This window comes from Vitis vinifera, chromosome 6 (genome assembly GCF_030704535.1).
Source record: "Vitis vinifera cultivar Pinot Noir 40024 chromosome 6, ASM3070453v1".
Classification (NCBI taxonomy): Eukaryota; Viridiplantae; Streptophyta; class Magnoliopsida; order Vitales; family Vitaceae; genus Vitis; species Vitis vinifera.
The window spans coordinates 23,427,139-23,446,401 of NC_081810.1; the positions used below are offsets into that span (position 1 = coordinate 23,427,139).

General features: G+C 37.3%; 3 protein-coding genes across 7 annotated transcripts; 1 reads left to right on the plus strand and 2 right to left on the minus strand.

The window, feature by feature from the left end:
* LOC100246720 (28S ribosomal protein S9, mitochondrial-like) lies at positions 1-4,685 on the minus strand. 3 transcript variants are annotated; one of them, XM_019220590.2, is made up of 5 exons: positions 3,944-4,682; positions 2,154-2,594; positions 1,586-1,666; positions 902-1,003; positions 1-231 (listed from the first exon to the last, which is right to left on the minus strand). In XM_019220590.2, the coding sequence occupies exons 1-4, from the start codon at positions 4,401-4,403 to the stop codon at positions 912-914; spliced, it is 1,074 nt and encodes a 357-aa protein (XP_019076135.1). In that variant the 5' UTR covers positions 4,404-4,682; the 3' UTR covers positions 1-231; positions 902-911. The 3 variants fall into 3 exon arrangements, with proteins under 3 accessions (XP_019076135.1, XP_010651883.1, XP_002274146.1); XM_010653581.3 differs by lacking the exon at positions 1-231 and adding an exon at positions 600-796; XM_002274110.4 differs by lacking the exon at positions 1-231 and having other exon boundaries at positions 600-1,003; positions 3,944-4,685.
* Positions 4,686-7,447: 2,762 nt separating this feature from the next.
* Positions 7,448-10,210, minus strand: LOC100251852 (probable calcium-binding protein CML48). 2 transcript variants are annotated; one of them, XM_002275485.5, is made up of 5 exons: positions 9,880-10,210; positions 9,198-9,244; positions 8,296-8,471; positions 8,183-8,201; positions 7,448-7,924 (listed from the first exon to the last, which is right to left on the minus strand). In XM_002275485.5, exons 1-5 carry the CDS (start codon positions 10,208-10,210, stop codon positions 7,820-7,822), a joined length of 678 nt encoding a protein of 225 aa, XP_002275521.1. In that variant the 3' UTR covers positions 7,448-7,819. The 2 variants fall into 2 exon arrangements, with proteins under 2 accessions (XP_002275521.1, XP_059593645.1); XM_059737662.1 differs by having other exon boundaries at positions 7,636-8,201.
* A 311-nt stretch (positions 10,211-10,521) lies between these two features.
* On the plus strand, positions 10,522-18,848 carry LOC100262207 (DNA polymerase II subunit B4). Of its 2 annotated transcripts, XM_002275446.5 has the most exons (4): positions 10,522-10,851; positions 11,301-11,419; positions 17,777-17,929; positions 18,543-18,848. In XM_002275446.5, the coding sequence occupies exons 1-4, from the start codon at positions 10,679-10,681 to the stop codon at positions 18,677-18,679; spliced, it is 582 nt and encodes a 193-aa protein (XP_002275482.1). In that variant the 5' UTR covers positions 10,522-10,678; the 3' UTR covers positions 18,680-18,848. The 2 variants fall into 2 exon arrangements, with proteins under 2 accessions (XP_002275482.1, XP_059593646.1); XM_059737663.1 differs by having other exon boundaries at positions 10,612-10,851; positions 17,777-18,848.
* Positions 18,849-19,263: the final 415 nt, after the last annotated feature.

Genomic DNA, 19,263 nt, shown 5'->3' on the forward strand with positions numbered 1-19,263 from the left:
TAAAGTAAAATAAAGTGGGTTATATTTCTATAGAAATATTATTAATTACATAAATCCATTGCTGGGCCTGGACACGACATTCCAGGTTCAATTCCTGAGTAGTCTGAGCCCACATTACATCTCCATCTCATAAAACAAGGCTTGCAGTCTCCATTTCACCAAAGATCAGACCCAACCCAAGACTTGCATGGCTAAAAGAAAGTTGAATCCAAGATCCTAATGCATCAAGGTCTGTTTGGCATGAGAGAACAGGTATGAAAATAGGATGAGAATGGTATAAATTATAATCCCACATAAAAAGGAAGAATCAAAATCCTAGTGAAAATGGGATTTGGTATTTTCATAACAATAAATTTTTTAATTCCTATAAAACAATCCAACATATTAATGAATGAAAATGAAATGGATTTATTCTCCATTCCAGCATTCCAACATGACCCAAATGTCATCAGCATCTCATAGTGTAACATTTTTTTCACCCGAGGTAGAAGAGGAAAAAAGTCTGATACCATCGGGCTTATATAGCATAGCTGCCCTGCTACACCATGTGGAGAGTGTGGTCTAGACTACTTTCAGAACTACCCAATCAACAACGAAGCTCAAAGCAAGTGTTGTGAGTTTTGAAAGCATAATAATCAATCAGCACTAACCTTAAGAAATTAAAGCATTTTGAGAGATACAGAGAGGTCTGCTCCAGCAGGAAACAGCTAAAAGGACACTTATTTTTGGTTGAAAATAAATCTTCACAGCTCTGCCAGGCAGTCTATTTTTGAGTGAAACAACTTGGGGGGAACAGCTACAATAGGAAAGAGAAGTCAAGCCATCTGAATATCTGATCATTTCAAACAAAACTTATGGTGCCAAAGAAATGAAGTAATCCTTGTAACTTAGAAAGAATAACCTTAAACCCATCAACGCTTGACCCATTGGTAGCTCTTTCTTGCTTTTGCTTTTCCAGGTTTTTTCCTTTCCACCACCCGGGGATCCCTTGTTAAGAAACCAGCTGGCAACACACATGACATTTTTAGCATGTGAAGGATATAAATAATGCAAGAGAACAAGCTCGCAATTCTATGTAGACGAATCAAAGAGAAATTTAGGTTATGTTTCATTCCCAAAAAATACTAAGGAAAATGGAAAAAAAAATGATAAGAAAATGACTTTCTCGTATTTAGCTTACCATGAAAAATACAAAAGAATATCAACTATAATTAAAATTATTTACAACCATTCAACCTTTATATAAAATAAATAAATAAATAAAATATTCTTTAAAAAGTATATAAAAATAAACTAACTTCAAACCTATTTTTTATTTTCTCACTTTTTCTTTCTTTCTATTTTTTTCACTCTATTTCCTTTCCCTTCAATTTTCTCTCAATTTTTTCAAAAACTAAACATAGCATTAGGTTGATGGGCAAATTTGTTTGAGTCTATCACATAACTCCTACCCAAACCATAATGTGCACACATCCTACCATTTCTGGAAGATGCACATATCATTGTATGTTGATGTGCATGGAAATAATTGAAGCAAAGAGAATAAAAAGAAGAAAATGAAATAGTTTGCTTTCACAGGTTATACCTTCTCTGAGCTGAGGCCGTAATCCTGGTTCCCAGTTTTGCAAAGCCCTGCTGATCCCCAAACGAATTGCTCCAACTTGACCTGTTTCATGCATGAATTTAAAAGTTCAGGAATGCACAGAACAACAGAAAAAGCCAGTTCAAATTCAATTTCATGTATACAGATAAACAAATATTGTAATCCCACAAGGGATGGAAGATAGATAAGAGGGGTTTAAAAATATTGAGTTTTTAACCATTAGAGCCAGAAAAAATCAATGCTGAGGAAAAGAATAACACTACATTAACATGGTCAATATATTTGTTGGCAACATCATATTTCAACAAAATTACCATGTACCCCAAAAACAAATACAGATAAAGAGCTGATTATGCAATTTTCCATCTTTTTAATGAGCATATCCATATTTAACCAACAGTAACACATGTTCAAACCAAAAACACAAATTTTCCAAAACTACTATCCAGAGAAAAAAGAAAAACAGAGTGGACTTACATAAGATAGGCAATGATAAGGCCCATACAAGATATTGATAATGAGAAGAGTAACTAAAAACAGTTATTCTCACCTGAGAGACCACCTCCCTTCACAGTACAATTGACATCCCAAAGACCCAATGTCTTTGTTTCAGAGAAAGGTCGAAGAAGAGCAGCACGATGATCAAGCATTGGAAAATAAACATCAAATTGCTTGTCATTAATCATAAATTTTCCATCACCAGGCTGAACCCAAACACGGGCTATACTGCATTTCCTTCTTCCTGTTCCATAAGCCCTTCCCTTTTCATCTACTTGTCTAACTCGAGCTTTTGCAACTTCCTCCTGCTTCTGGCGCTCTATCTCAGCCCTGGTTGATTTTCTTGTATTTTTTTCATAACGAATGTCTTCGATCTCACTTAACGGGGGCAATCCCTCAACCCCTTCCAAGTCCTTCAGGGCAATCAAACTGTCAAGCATTGCATCAGTGATTCCAGATGCTGCAATAAGGTCACCAAATGCACGATTTGGACCTGCAAGTAGCATTGATCAATAAAACATTCAGTGAAAAATTAAATAGATGACATGGTAAAGGGAAGTGATAATCACTCACTTATCATGACTGCATATAACAGACTTTGGTTAAATGTAGAAAATATATTCCAAACCGTACCTAATCATTTACAGACTTGTGAATTTACTAAATGAATTGTCAAAATTGCTGCCACATCAAAATTGTCATGGCACATGGTTGAACCTAGAGGGCTATCCCACACTTATAAAGCCTAATCAGTCTGGATTCTTACATCTGTCAATTTTAGTTCTTCCTTAAATTAATTCATCATGCCATTACCTAGAGGAAGGAAACACAAAAAGGTAATTCCATTTCGTAAGGCTTAAAATTTCAAGCAGTTTTTCAATCAAGCCCCTGCATAATTACATATAGTTGCAGAGCCTCTATTAACAAACACAGGATAAAATTATCGTTCAACGCATTGATACATCCATCAAATAGTATGTTAGCGCCAAATAGATGGTTTTTCCAGCCAGATCAAAATCACAAGTTACTGTCACATATATCAAAATATCACATATCAAAGATACTGAAATGTTTATCATGTCAACCAAGAGATATCAATTCCCCGATATATAAAAAATTTTACACATGGAAATCATCCATGCTTCAAAGTCACGGTATTAGTCATTGACTCGAAAGGGGAAGTGTGGAGTGCCTTTTTTTTTTTTCCTGTCTCTTTCCCTTGCTGAATATCTTTGCCTTAGTATGAAGGGTTTCTCATCCTTCATTCTAATAAAACTCTGTTCCCTATAAAAAGGTACCCATAACACTGGTTATCAGTAATTAAAGAATCAAAAGAAGGAAAAAAAAAGATCATTTGAGTTGTCAGATGGAATACTAGGTGTATAAGATAACAAATATTCAAAGAAAAATTATAAGATAAAATTAAAATTGGAAAATTATGGAAAAGAAGGAATGCATTTTTCAAAAGAAAACCTGACCAATATGATAAGAGAATGTGGAACTGCATGCTCATCCTAAATTTACCTAACTTGAAATAATGTTCGAATGGGGGGATTTTTGTTTTTTGGAACATTGAATTTAATGCTCCAAGTTTTTTTTGTTTTTTTATTTTTCGATTTATTTATATTTGATTATTAGTCATCCTTGACATTAAAGGGGAGCATATATATTACAGTGAAAAGTGAGTTCAAATAGTAGTAATATAGGATGAAAAAACCGGTGATGAGAAGCATTTTGCAGTTGGCTGTTGGAGAAGATGCTTTGCAATTTTATACCGACTTGGGCAACTTCATTTGCAATTTGGATTGGGCTGGGATAGAAAGAAGAAAATTGGAAACTTACCTTTGAGCACAGCAGAAAGAGCTGACTCTTCCTTCTCAAGAAGCTCTTTGCTCCCGTCACCCTCAATGGTAGTCTCACCTCCCACAGCACGAACCTCCTCCTGCAATTCCCATCCAAAGTCCAACACATTACCTTTCTCTCTCTCCTCTTCGAAGGTCCACGGAGAATCCTTCAACCACGACTCATCCTCAGCCGGAGCCGCACCGCCCTCGTCGGTGAGTCCGGCAAGCGTTCCAGCCTCTTGGCCGACGATGGAATCACCATTTCCGTCGTATTCCTGAGAAATTTTCCAGGAATTGAATGTGGAGCGATCTTTAGTGTTATTGTCGTTGTTGTTGTGATTGGTGGAGAAGAATCTTGGGAGGGTGAACTTAGGGTTTGGAGGGTGTGATTGGGATTTGGTGGAGAGTAGAGTTAAGAGACGGAAATTAGAGGGTTTGGAAACGAAGCGAGCCAGCATTGTTGAGAGAGAGAGGGGAACTGGTTGAGTTTGCTAGGGTTTAAGGCCTGAGATTTTGAACGACGGGGTGAGTTTGGTTGGGATTGCAGTGTGGAGGCTCCCTCAGATGGCTTTGGTGTTCATCCAAACTGGGCTAGGCTGGACTTAAAAGGGTTGACAAGCCCAAGTCCAAGCCCATGCCCAAAATGTCGAGTCCAATAAGTTGCAGAGGAGAGAGGGGCGATGGAGAAAGTGGTTGCCGAGGCCGCGTGTCTAAGGGATCTGCAGGCTTATATAAGAAAGGTGATGTAGTTGGCGTTGCAAAGAGGGGTTTAGGGAGTGGGTTGGGTCGAGTGGTTAATAGTTAAGCCTATTGTACTTTTTCCCTATTTTTTTTATCATTTAATACATTAAAATAAATATTTTCATAACATTTTATAAAAATTAAATAATTTATTTACTAAAAATTCGTAATTTGTTTCATGCATCTTTCTTATCTTATCAACCTTTTTCATTTTTTTATTCTTTAATATATTATTATTTTTAAACAATTTTAAATAATTTATTCATTTGCGTATCCTTCTATTTTCATATTGTTGTAAACCTTTTCTTTCCCTTTTTTAATATATATATTTTTAATAAAAAAAAATTAAACAATTTATTTCCTAACCTTCTTTCCCATATTTCTTTATGATTTTCGTATATTAATATATAGTTTCATTAATTTTTATATATATAAAAAAAAAAAAGTAAATAATTTTGCTCACTATACCCATTGTACAATCATTTTGCTCATTTTTTCATATCTTAAATTTTAATTCATATGGGGATTGTTATATTTAGTTTAAAATTTATGGTTTTTATATTTATTTTATTTATTAGTTTTATATGTTTTTTAACCACATAATTTTATTTCTATCTTTTTATTAACATTGTAAGTGGGTGAGAATTTTTTTGGAAAAAAGTGAGTCTCCAATATGACATACCTGGTGCTCTCCACTCTTCCTCTATTTCTTTAAATTAAAATAGAATGTCACTATTTTCTTGTGTGAAAGCAATAAGTAAAAAAAAAAAAAAAAAAAAAGGAATGTCACTATTTCCTACAAAAACATTGAAAAAGACAAAAAAAAAGGCTAATAACTTTCACCTCTCAATTTTCTTGTGTGTAGATTCCAAATAATGTACAAGATGGCTTATGAGTTGTAGAGTGGAGGAATGTGATACTTAAGGAGATGAGAGCACTTGAGAAAAATTAGAAGTGGGAAATTGAAGACCTAGGGAGGAAAAACCACAATGGGCTGCAAATGGGTGTTCACTACCAAATACAAGTCAAATGGGACTCTAGAGAAATATAAAGTGAGATTGGTGGCCAAAAGTTTTACATAAACCTATGACATCAATTACTTGGAGACCTTTTGCACCCATGTCGAAGCTAAATATGGTAAAAGTACTTTTGTCATTTGCAACAACCTTGGATTGACATCTACAACAATTAGATATTAAAAACGCCTTCTTGAATGGAGATTTGGAAAAAGTCTATAAAGATCGTCCGTCGGGGTTTGAACAAGGGTTTGGATCAAAGGTGTAGGTTAAGAAAATAATTGTGTGGTCTTAAACAATCACTAAGAGAGTGGTTTGAAAAAATTACTCAATTGGTAAAAAAAACAAGGGTATAATCAAGTTGAAACCGATCACACTATGTTCATCAAGCACTCAAGATATGGAACTGTGACTATTTTGATAGTGTATGTGGATGACATCATACTCATAGGTGATGATGAGAATGAGATTAATTGGTTGAAGACTTGTCTAGCAATAGAATTTGAGATCAAAGACTTGGAATCCCTAAAATATTTTTCTGGAATGAAGGTGGCTTGGTTTAAGAGAGGGATTGCGGTCTTCCAATGAAAGTATATCCTAGATCTACTCAAAAGAGATTAGGATGAGCGGCTACAAACATGCAGACACACTAATTGATCCTAACAAAAAACTTGAAGATAATAAGCAAAGGGATCCAATAGATACGACTCAGTACTAAAGATTAGTGTGGAAGCTGATTTATTTGTCTCATACACGACCTGACACTACATCTGCCCTTAGTACGGTGACTTAGTTTATGCATTCTCCAAGTAAAGAGCATCTTGAAGCTATTTATTGAATATTGAAATGCTTGAAGAGCTCTCCAACAAAAGGCTTACTCTTCAAGAAGGGTGAACAATTGAAGCTTGAAAAATGCAAACTGGGGTTGGGTTTGTAATAGATCAAAAGTCTACATTTGGGTATTGCATGTATGTTTGGGAAATTTGGTTACATGGAGAAGCAAGAAGCAAAGCATAGTAGCTTGAAGTTGTGTGGTGTGTGAAATCTTATGGTTGCAACGAGTACTTGAAGAGTTGAAATAGCCAGTAAACAAGCCTATGAAGCTGTATTGTGACAACTAATCAACCATAAGCATAACTCATAACATAGTGCAACAAGATAAGACTAAGTATGTCGAGATTGATAGACACTTCATAAAATAAAACTTGAATCAGGACTTATTTGTATGTCATTTGTTCCTACAATGCAACAAATTGTTGACATTCTAACAAAGGGACCATTTCAACCAAACTTTGAGCTTCTTGTTAGCAAGTTAAGCATGATTGATATATATGCTCCAACTTGGGGGGGAGTGTCAAAGAAGTTAGGAAGTTAGGATTTTTATGTTTTCCTTGTCAATAAAAGTCGAGTAACAAACTTGGATTATTTCTTCTAAATAACTTTTAGGAACAATAATTGAAACAATGAAAAATACTTTGAAAGTTTTTAGATTTTACATAAATGCACAATGTCTTTACAAAGAGAAGATTGAGAAAACTATTTTTCATTCTAAAGTTTCAAAATAGAATTTTATTCTTGAAAACAATAAAAAAATTTCTAGAACTATTCTCAAAAATTGTTTTTTGAGAATTGTTTCCGAAAATGTTATCAAACAAGTCCTATGGTTTTCATCAAGAAAGGAAATTAGAGTTTCAAATGATGCAAACAAAAAGGACAGAAGAAGTACTAAGCCACAAGCAAGTACCTTTAACCTAATACAAAGAAAACCTCCTCTTATTGTATTGCAAAATTCTCATTTCTCAATACAAAAAAGCTTGCTTGAATCTAATACCCAAAGCAAGCACTGAAACACCCATAAGATTACATAATGATTTACTACAACACCAACTCAAATCCATACATGTCACATGAATATGAATATGAGAGACATGAATTTGCCATAACAGACACTAACAACAGATTCTAGAAAACTTTCAAAGAAGAAAAACATATCTCAAAATACAGTAACAATCTATTTAACAACTCACAGGTTTTGCAAATTATTATGCCAATCAAATAATCAAATGAAAAGATACAAATGAGAACTTTACAATGGAAGGTATTACATCCACTTGATTCTACGCTACAAGAAATGGAATGATCATAGACAAGAATGCATCGTAGGTGAGTGTTGCTGAACCAGTGTAACGTGGATCCTTCTCCTTGAATTTTTCAGTCAAACCCTGGAATTGTAGTGACAAATTTAGAGATCAGAGGCAATGATAAAAAAACAGGACGTAAGAGTTCTTATATCTCATGAACTATATATAGCGATGGCCGCATATGCCTCTTTGACATGGAAAATTGGGTCAAATTAATAAGTTTTTCATTTTTTTTTCCAACTTCTTTTTGGGGTAGGTTGACCAATTTAAATTATTGGAAAGGGACAAGTCAAGTAGAAAATAAAAAGATTCAGGATTCCCAGAAGTTAGTTGGCTTACCTTCACAATCATCCCACACCTGCACATCCAACAAAACAAAACATTAGAACTGTTAAGACACTTTCTAAATCTAAAAAATTTGCATCCAATGTGTTCAATAAGACAAGACTTACTCAACAAAACTGTCAAAATTGAGTTCAACCCTCCGGCCACTTCGATCATCATACTTGGAAATCAGAACCTGGAGAACAGAAGGCGGGACTGCATACCCAAGACTGTAGAGAGCATCCTTTAGCTCCATGGAGTCAATCTTCCCACTTCTATCTCTATCAAATCTTTCAAATATGGCCTGCAAGTAAGTGCACAACGTTAATTCCACAAGTATCAAGAAAATTATCCAGACTGAATTTTTTAACATTGGAAGAACATGATGTTTGGAAGATATTTGACTTGAACGGTTGCAGTACAAGTCAATCTCCAATTAGGTCACCTAAATCAAGGGTTCCCCCCTTCAACAAGACAAAAAAAAAAAAAAAAAGTGGTGTAAGATCCTTATAACTTGCAGAAGAGATAACAAAATATTCTTCAGGTGCCCATTGTTTTCAAGAAACACCACAACATCTTCTCTATAAATGTAGACAACCGACCTTTTCAGTGTCATTTTATTTTATTTTATACAACGATGGAGTTAGACCCAAGATCATCTGCTCTATATAAGCATTAGAACCCATACCTACCAAAAATCCTAGTCCATTTACAAATATAGGGAAACTAGATTGAGGAAAGAAGTGATAAAAGCCATTGAAAATGTTGTCCTGCAATTATGATCCGCTGGCATGCCAAAGCAATGCAGTATACCAGGTAAATGAGGATGAAGGCCCAATTGATTTCTAAGATAAGCTAATTTGAGCAGAAAGTAAACAAGGTTATTTTCCTTCATTTTTGAGAATCAAATTTCTACATTACAAGACCATCAAATTTCATTTTCATGGAGATACCAAAAGCTAGATGTGTTCTCTACAATTATTCAAGAAAAATAAAATTAAAGCTGGAAGAAAGCGACAAGAGTACTCACTCGCCATTGGCCGAGACAACTCCATAATGCAGCAAACTCATTAGGCCCTGTGCAAAGGAGTGATCAGACTAATCAATACACACGACAAACAGACACACAATGCAAACAAAAAGAGTTGAATATAAAGGAAAGCACGTTCTGGAATTAAGCTGGTCAAAGCAATTGAGGAGGAAAAATGCCGAACTGGAACAAATGTGAAAATCATTCGCGGATTCACATTCACATATCCAAATTCAAAACGAAAACAGCATCTTACATGTGGCACACGAGTTCTTCTGTTTCCTTTTTCTTTTCAACAGATGCAAAAGGAAATTTCACAATTGAAGGCTACATAAAAGGAAACAAGGCCCAGAGGAAGGAAGGAGCAATGGGAAGATTGAATTTGGAGTTTATTCTAGTTTCGAGAAGGGGAAAAACCCAGAATTTTTGAAGCATAAAATCAATAAAAATAACAAATCCCTAAGTTCTTAGCTATTGCTATATGTCGAGAACTTTGTTAATTGAAAAAAAAATGCAACTACCCTGTTTGGTTCCCGAGAAAACGGAACAAAGAAACCGAAAATTCTGAAAGAAATGTTACAAGTTACAACGAGAAGACCCAGAAAATTTCAAACCCGAAAATTCTGAAACAACTGTTACAACGAGAAAATAAGGAAATTTTAAAAAGGCAAAAGGATCTCACCAATCCCCAAAGGAGAGCTGGGATTCTTAAAGAGAAACATGAGCAAGCGAATGGTCCGGAGACTAAACCTCTGATACCCAGAAGAGAGAGCTTGTTGGAGCTCAATCTCATCTATATATCCACTCCTGTCCCTGTCCACCATTTGAAAGCTTCTGATGACATCTGGGTGTGTCCCTGGTGGAAAAGAGGAATGCCCATATGAAGATCCATGCCAGTGAGGAGGCTGACTGTAGTGGGGCTGAGACGAGCTGGGAGCTTGAGGATTGGGCATGGGTGGCGCCGAGGGGGAGGGGGAGTGGGATTGGGGGTTGTATCCGGAGAAGGAAGCCATCGACGATGAAGCAGGAGGCAGCGTTGCAAAGGGAGGGGAGTGATATTTGATAATTGTTTTGGGAGTGTTGGTGATATTATGAGAAAGGTCAAGAAGAAACGGTGTAAATGAGGGTTGAAAGATTGAATTTGATTTAAAGACGACAAGAGTCGGCGGCGATGGCAGCGTAAGCGCGTCGCACTCTCCTTGGACGGCGCGTGGAACCTTCCTCAGATGCTTCTTGGAACTAGGAAGTATGGATGATGGCTTTGGTGTTCATCCACAACATAAAAAAATAGAATTAACTTAAAAAGGCTGAGTTAGGCTGGACTTAAAAGAGTAAAGAGGTTGACAAGCCCAAGCCCAATATGTCGAGTCCAAAAAGTTGGCCCACCTCCCGATGGCGGGAAATAAAACCTAGAAAACATGTAATGCTTCGGAGAGAGAAAAAGTTTACTCTGAATTGAAAGAGAGAGAGAGAGAGGGGCGATGGAGAAAGTGGCAGTTGCAGAGGTCGAGGAGCTGCCCAAGACTATAGTGCGCAGGGTGGTGAAGGATAAGCTCTCTCAGTTCTCCGATGACGGCGATATCATTATTCACAAGGACGGTCTTCGCGCCTTCTGCGAAAGTGCACGCATTTTCATCCACTATCTATCCGCCACGTATGCAACCCGTTTCTCTCTCCTCTGAATTTTTCTAGGGTTCTTCGGGTTTCTTCGTCTAGTTTGCGTTTTTTTTTTTTTTTTCTAGAATCCTGAGGAAGAAGTAGCGTGAAGGCCGTATGTTTTTATGTTTGTACATTGTTTTTGGTTTCCGGGAAGACGCGGAAGTCATTTTAAGTTAAGCGGTCCTGTTAGCGTTAGTTTAAGAGCTCGAGTGCAGCAGCTAAGGAGGATCTGATGCACTTGAGATTGTTGTCCAGGGAACCTGTAAATTGTCATTGAATTCGATTGAATATTGAACCCGAAAATTTCTTGGCTCTGAATAATAGGGGCGCTAAAAACCCTGATCTTGGGATGGTATTTGTGGTGGAAATCTCTCTCTTTGACTCCCATTCATTTGGTAACTCATGTTGTGTGCTGACTTTTATTCGATGGCAATGTTTGTGCAGTGCAAATGACTTGTGTAAGGAGTCTAGGAGGCAAACAATCAATGCTGATGATGTTTTGAAAGCAATTGAAGAAATTGAGTTTCCTGAATTTGTTCAACCTCTTAAAGCCTCTCTTGATGGTACCAAATTTCCATATGTTTGATTGTATCTGCTTTCTTAATGCCTTGGATATATGTGTGTGTGTGTGTATTCTGTTTTTGCAACTGAAGATCTTCTATTTTTTTAACAAATGGAATTTTATTGGAAGTAGGAAAAGAGAAGAAAGGAATCAATAGAAAAAACCAATGTATAGAGGGGGAAATTAGGGGGGGAAAAGGAGGGGGGAAGCAATTGAGAATCTACTTCAGCAAGGTCAAACATCTAGTAAGTGAAATGCACTATGAACTCGTGAAGCTGTCTTTTCCCCCTCCTTATCTTAGAAGTGGGCTTCCCCATTATGGGATCTTGGGACCCAATAGAAGAATAATTCCAATCTGGAAGTGGTAAACCTCGTTTCCCCAATGTTTTAAAAGGCTATTGAGGCTTATACCTTGAGGGTCACCTCAAGGAAAGGCAATGCAAATTAACCTTGAGGCTATAGCCTCAATATAGGGTAAGCAAGGCTTAAGCCTAACCCTGTTGAGTCTTATAGGCTATTAAGGCTTAAGCATTGAAAACTCAAAAAGGTTTTAATGGGGTTTAGGGCCTTTACGGGCTTCCTTGTATAAGAGGTTTAAGCCTTAATGTTCATTGGTTTTAATGAGTTATGCTTTTACTAGGTTTTGGCATATATTAATAAGGGTTAAATCTTTTCAAAAATAAGGGCTTAGTTGACTACCAATTAATCCTTCAAGTGGAAAGGATAAGAAAAGATTAAGAAGAAGAAATAAAGGAATTATTGGTCATTATAGTGATTGAACTTATATATAATCATTATCTTCTTTTTCATAAATAAAGGAAAAAAAGATCACTCTAGTTAATGGATGATGAAGAAAACAAGTTGACATGAACATCAATGGAGAGGATAATAGAACATTTGGATATAATTATTATTCAATAGGAGATCCTACTAATCATAGTGATGGTAGTTTTGAAAATAATTTGATCAACACATGAGAGGAAACCATTAAAAATGACATACAATTAATTTGATTATTATGAATTGTAAGGTTTTCTCATTATTTAGCTTTTATGTAATTTTATTAGTATTTTTAAAATTCTTTTATTTTCTTTGTATTATTATTTGTTATTATTTTTGTTTACGTTGAGACTTTCCACCTCTAGTCTTATGCTTTACCTCTAGGTTTATGCTTTGCCTCATTTGGGAAAAACGCCTTAAGACCCTCTTTAGCTTTTTAAAACATTGCGTTTCCCTAATATTATGAGTGACCCCTAGAGCACTGAAGGTTGGAAGCAATAGAGTTGAAGTCCTTCGAAATTTCCATTGAGGAGGTAAATGGTGATTTGTTAGGGAAAGTTGTGGAGAGAGACAGGAGCTTCTCTAGTTGGATTAGATTTGGGGAGTTTAGATTGTCTTGCCCATTGGAAAGAGTGGAGTTGTGCTGTTGGAAGGAGAAGGTTTTTTTGCTCCTTCAAAATGGGAGGAAGGGGGGAGAAGGTTTAGGTTGCAATGTTTTAGCAATGGTGTTGGCAGGTTTCTCTCCAGTGTTTAATGGCCTCTGCGGAGGCAAAGAGATTCATTCTAGTCTTTCCAGAAGGCAGCGCAGTTCCAGGGGGCTGGTGTACATTGGCTGTGGAACTTCGTAGCCTTGGGGTGGTTCCTCCCTCTCAAGGGTTTAGGGGAGGTGTTCTTTAGAAGGAGCAGTTGGAGGGAGCAAGACAGTTATACTTACAGTCGAGACTTATGTAGACAAAGCTCAGAAGGTTTTGGGTTTGGGTGAAGTTTTTTTTTTTGGGGGGGGGGGGGGGGGGGGGGGGTTTGCAATTTGGATTCAACTTGAAGAAAGGGAGGTTCTCTCAAGGGTCCTGGAGACCCAGTGCCTGATCTAGGTGATTTAAGAAGTGGGTTCTTCAAACTTGGCAGTTGAGAGGAGTGTCTTTATTTTGCTTGGGGGCTCTCTTATTTCATTTGACTTGGAAGCTTCTTTGGAGGCAGATTCAGTACTTAATAGGAGGTTGACAAGTGTTTGTCCTTAAGCAGGTGGGACCCTCAAGTGGGGTACTTTCGAAATGGGTTTCATGCCAAAGGAGTTTGGGTGAGGCTTTTAGGTTTTCTGTTGCACTTGTGGAGCATGGAGCTTTTCTAGCTGTTAGGAGATAGGTGCGACAATTTCATGGTGGTGGATGAAGATATTGCCTAAAGTTGCAACAAACAATGGGCCAGAGTTCTTGTAAAATCTTATGGGAGAAAGCTTCTTGGCTCTCTTCAAGTGATGGTAGGGTTGGTTTGCTTTGCTTTATAGTGTAGCTATGGTGGGAAGTCCCCTTGTGGATGTCACAGGTGGTCTCAAAAGGAAACTAGCGAGAGGCAAGGGATAAGGGTGATGGGAGTTCATGTGCCCTAAAGGAGTTTGGAATTGGCTCTCTGAAAAGTCAAAAAGTTTTGGGTGAGGTGGCTGCTTGTGGTTGGAAAGAAGCTTCTCGAGGTTGGAAGGGGAAGGACGTTATGAGGGAGGGGGAGGCGTGTTCTAATGGCGTGTCTAAGGGATCTGCAGGCTTATATAAGAAAGGCGATGCATTTGGCGTTGCAAAGAGGGGTTTAGGGAGTGGGTTGGGTCGAGTGGTTAATAGTTAGGCCCAAATAGAGGAGAATAAGCCCTTAGTTGGGAAGTGGGCTGATTGTGTTTCTAATAAGGGCTTTGCTGGGCCCTCTTTTTTTGCCTAGCCTAAGAGTTGTGAGGGGCAGTCTTGAAGAAGCCCTTGTTATGGGCTGGAGAGGTGCTTAAGGCAGGCCTCACCTCTTTTAAAGGAACCGATGGGTACTTTTGCTATGTCATTCTCCCTTGCAACAAGCAAAGTGGGTATAGCAGTGAAATGGAGCCATAGGGTTGGTGGTTTGAGCATAAAGGAGAGGACTTGTGGGGAGATGTTGACTTTGTGTTGCTTGCCTCGTTGCTGGGAGGGGTGTCCTAAGGTCTGACTTGCAAATGCAGGGAGGCCCTTTTCTCTTTGACAACGCCCTGTTGGAGGAAGCTGCAAGATTTTCAAGTACTTCTCCCCTTCTAATGTTTTCTGTGGGTGATTTAGGTGCCTCTTCTTTTTCTTTGGATGTTTCTAATGTTTCATTGGATGGGAGGAGGTCTGCGGGACCTAGGGTTCCAGAAGAGGGCTGTGGAGAGAAGGAGTTGTTTGGAAGTTGACTTGATTAAAATGGTTTGGGTGGATGGTAGTGAGGTCGCGTTAGAAGGTTTGGCTAGATTAGTTGGTGATGACACACTGAAAACTTTTCTGGGAGAGATAGAGGACAGTAGGAGGAGCGATGAGGATGGTTGTCGCCCAAATGATTGGGCTGACAGTTGTTTGGTGAATTTTAGCAAGTTTTTGGGCATGCTGACTGTTGGTTATGAGGTGGAGATTTTGAAACTCCTAAGGAAATTGAAGGTGGGGAGAGAAATAAAGAGTCAATATAGTGCTTTTAGGAAAAGGAAAGTTTGCTTATCAAAATTTGAAAGAGAATTGAGGAAGTTGGAATGCTCGGTTAATTATCATCAAGTTGGAAGGGCTAGGAAGGGTGGAAAGAAGGGTTAGGAGTTGGTTTTAGTTAATCAATGAAGTTGTGAATACTTTCTTGGAATGTTTGAGGGGCAATGACAAAGTGAAAAGAAGTGTAATTAAGTACCTGATCCGATCGCAAAGAGCGGTTGTGGTTTGCTTAAAGGAAGAGCTTTTCAAGATAAAGAACAAAATGTCCAATTGATAAATGTTTTATTACTTTGTAATCTTTCAGGTTTAGCGTGTACTTAAGTGAAGGGTCATTGTCCTTTTTTGATGTTTCAGGTTTGGTTTGTTGTTTCTTTTCCTTTGTCCTGTCGCTTGTATTTGGTTGTTACTTGTATACTTCATGTGTACTTTGTGTGCCTTTTCCAAGCACTTTTAACATATTTGCTTTGTTTACCTATCAGAAAAAAAAAAAGAAAAAGGTTGGAAGAAATGCAAGTTATCATGGAAGAGGAATCTTAAATACCCTTCAATATTTATCATTATTTTCTCTAATCCTCCTCCACCATTCCCCATAAAGAGCCTATGTCAAAGCAAGTCATTCTAATAGTAGTGGCAAGCGAAATGGGAGCAGCTGAAACTATGCAAACAGGGTTATGGAAGAGCAATACAAGAATAGCTGCTCATCAAGATCCCTTATTTGCCCTCTACCACTTCCTCTAGAAGCTATTCCTTTCTTTGGTGCACCTCTGTGGGCATTTACCTAGAAGGGCTCCATTTAGTAGCTCCAACTTTCTTATCCTCAAATCCCAACTCTTTCATGCAAACACACAAGCTCCAACCAACAAGAATCAAGATACACCTTCCTCTCTTCCCAAACTTTCCCCAACTGAAGTTTCTTTGAAACTTCTCTAGCCTGCGACAAACTGAAGTTGATATTAAGAGGGTAGACAAGAAATATACTGGTAAGCTTGAAGCAGTGCTTTGATCAAGGTAATGTTCCCATCATAGGATTTCATGCTGACTTAGGCTCTATCTAGGCTCCCAAATGGATGTAAGGTAGTGATTGGCAGCCTTCTAAATCTGGAGGCTCAAGCTCTTAATAGAGAGTCATTGTTTATGACATTTCTAGCAGGAATGCGTTCATTCTGCTCTAAAATCTCCTTTTAACCAGTGACAGCCTCAAAGAGCAACACATATCCAAGGTATCCTAACCGCCTCAAGTCTGCCCCACAAAAGAGAAGAGAATCATTAGCAAAAAGCAAGTGACAAATAGGAAGACCATTCCTCACCTCAGCTCCACCTGGAAATCTTGCAACAAGTGACCATCCAAAGCCCTATGGACTAATCTACAAAGAGCTTTTGTCCATCAATAGAATGAACAAAAAGGGGGAGAGTGGATTCCCCTAACACAACTCCCTAAAACTACTAATGAAACTAGATGGGTACCCATTGACTAGCATAGAGAACTGGATTAAAGAGATGCAAGGTCTTAATGCAAGAGAAGATTCTGATTAACATGATTATAAGCCTTTTTAGTATCTAGCTAGCAGACAACTTTTGGAATTAAGATTTGAAGTTCTCAACTACTAATCAACTCCCTCACTGGCTAACAATGCTGCACCCAATATCTAATGGGCTTCAACAAAGGCATTGTGGAATTCTTAGATTATTTTACTGCTAACTGTTCTAATTTTTAGTGCTAGACCTTAGTGAGGTATTGATACTGTCATCAAAGATGGTCTGAGTAAGCGCCCTTTTTTTGGTCTGAATAAGTTGTGTTATCATGTGGTTTCAAAATTTCTACATAACATGATAAGGGGATTTCATGACAGTTATGTTTTTGGATAGTTGGTTTAATTCACTATCCTTTACTTATCTTGATCAATCATTTATTCAGGCAATTTCCAAGGGCCTTGATGAATAAGGAGGGGGTCCTTTTTCTTGTTAGTTCTAAAGAGGTACTTTCTATGCTACAAATACCAGCGGAAATGGGAGCTTCATGTTTGGTGTTGGACTTTTAGTGGACTTTTTATTTAGGACATACTCATAGGTCATTTTTTCTTAGAACATGGTTGGATCATTATGTCGAAGGAACCCAACAATCTAGGAAGTTGGTCATACTCACTCCCTACCCTGTTTTCCCACTTGCACTATTTCTCTATTTTGTTACTTATCTCCATGGTTAGAAGGCCAAAACCATTGGAAGGTTTTTAAAAAACCAATGATCTAGTAGAGTAGCACCTAGAAGGGGGGTGGGGGTGGTGTGTATGGGTGATTATAAATGTTGAAAATTTCAATTCAGATAATCCTTTGAGAGTGTAAAATGTCCACAATCAATCAACCACAAATGAGATGAAGGATTTTTATGTTGAAAACCCTCACACAATGTGTGGAGATTAAAAACCATGGGGTCAGAAGCCTTGAATCAATAATTTACTCTATGAGAAAGTAGTGCACAAAATTACTTGGTAGATGTTGCCCTTAGACTTACTCTCTAGAAAGGGTGTGGACTTCTTGTCGCAGAATGGGATACAAAGTTATTTTGCATACTCAAATTTTGTTTGGACTCTCACCATTGCTTAATCAACTAAATTATATAGGTCAGAAAGAAGTATCCAACTGGTGAGGAGAAAAATCAGTTGTGAAACTAGTGGCACCTGTATTTGTCATTTAGGACAAAAATCCAGATAAAACATTCTTTACAGGCCACAGTATAAAATGAGAGCCATAAAAGGGCTCAAGTGTGAGTTCTCACTATTGTCAGGAACATAGTATGAACAATTCAATGATTTGAAGCATTAATTTCCTGCATGAAACTACATTTGATGGTAATGAAATAGCCATGAACTGTAACTTTATATTGTTTTTTCTCACAGAGTTTAGGAAAAAGAATGCTGGAAAGAAGGCCGGAGCTGCAAAGTCAAAGGAAGCAAAGAAAAGAAAAGAAGATTCATCCCTAAATAATGAGGGTGACAAGGGTAAAAATGATGGTGGAGATGAGGGGAATGAGGTCGAGGATGACTCCCATGGTAATGACTCAGAATATTATGTAATATGTACATTGTTGTTTCCTGCTATAACACATCACAAGATCTTAGGTTTTAGCCCAAAGAGTAGACCGCATCAAAATTCATGTCCCCTTCATCATCGTCTGCCTAGTTCTTTCATCCCCATTTCTATAAATAATCTATGTTAGTGACTCCGTATATTCTAGCTATGGACCCACTATGACCAAAGAAGCATTTTCAGGAAATAGAATAATCAGCACTGATAAAACTAGGCCTGTGGCAACAGAGAGGATTAATTAAATTTCTTGACTAGAAGCATATGTATGTACAATTGACTAGTTTTTTTTTTTGGTAGGCAAATATGTGAGTGTAGTTTAATGGTATTCTTGGTGTTGCTCTGGTAGTTAACACCCTTTAACCATTCAGAGCAATCTCAGGTGCCAGGAAATGGAGCTGTATCTGTTGATCATCACCACATTGATCATCTTGATGGTTTGAAAATGTCAAATATCAGAAATCAAGATGTACTCCGTACCTTAAAAGACAATCAGAATTATCAATAAATTTTCTTCATAGCAGGACTATTTTTTAGGAAAGATTTCCCACTGGATTCCTTTACTTGGTTTCTTTTCAGAGCCGAAGCAGAAGAGTGCAGGAAAAAAGTCAGGAGCAGGCAAATCAAAGAAAGTGAATAAGAAGAGGAAAGTAGAAGAAGTGAAGCAAGATGATGAAGGCAATGAAGATGAGGATGACTCTCATGCTAACGAGTGAGAATTATTGTTCATGCTTTTCAGAGGGAGGAAAAAAAATGATCCTGTTGCTCTAAATGCCATTTTGTATTCCTACACAATGCCTAAAATGTAGGCTGCATCAATTTTTGTGTAAACTGTTTTACCAAATCTCTAGTAAGTATGCCTGAGTGATAAAATTGCATTGGCCATACACTTGATTTTTTTCTTCTGTTTTGCAGCTCGCCGGTTTTCTATAGGTGTAGGGGGTGAAGCCTGTGTAGTCTCTAGGATACATAGAATGTAACTTATCATTGGTTCTTGCATTCCTATAAATTTATTTCGTTTATAAAATTTCATTTTTTTTAGAAAGATCTTAGATAAAGGGCGTGTTTAACAAGTCTATAAAACATTTAATTTAAGGTGGTGGTTTAGTGTTTATGTTTCATTGGGGGGGAAAAGATTTATTTTTTATAAATAAATTATTAGAAAATAAAATTGAAAAGATAAAGGTATTATCCTTTACTTTAGCAAATTGATTTACCATGGAAAATTTTATAAATTTTTAATTAATTTTAATTATATTTGATTTTCTTTAATGAAATCAATTATAAGAAAACCAGTTTC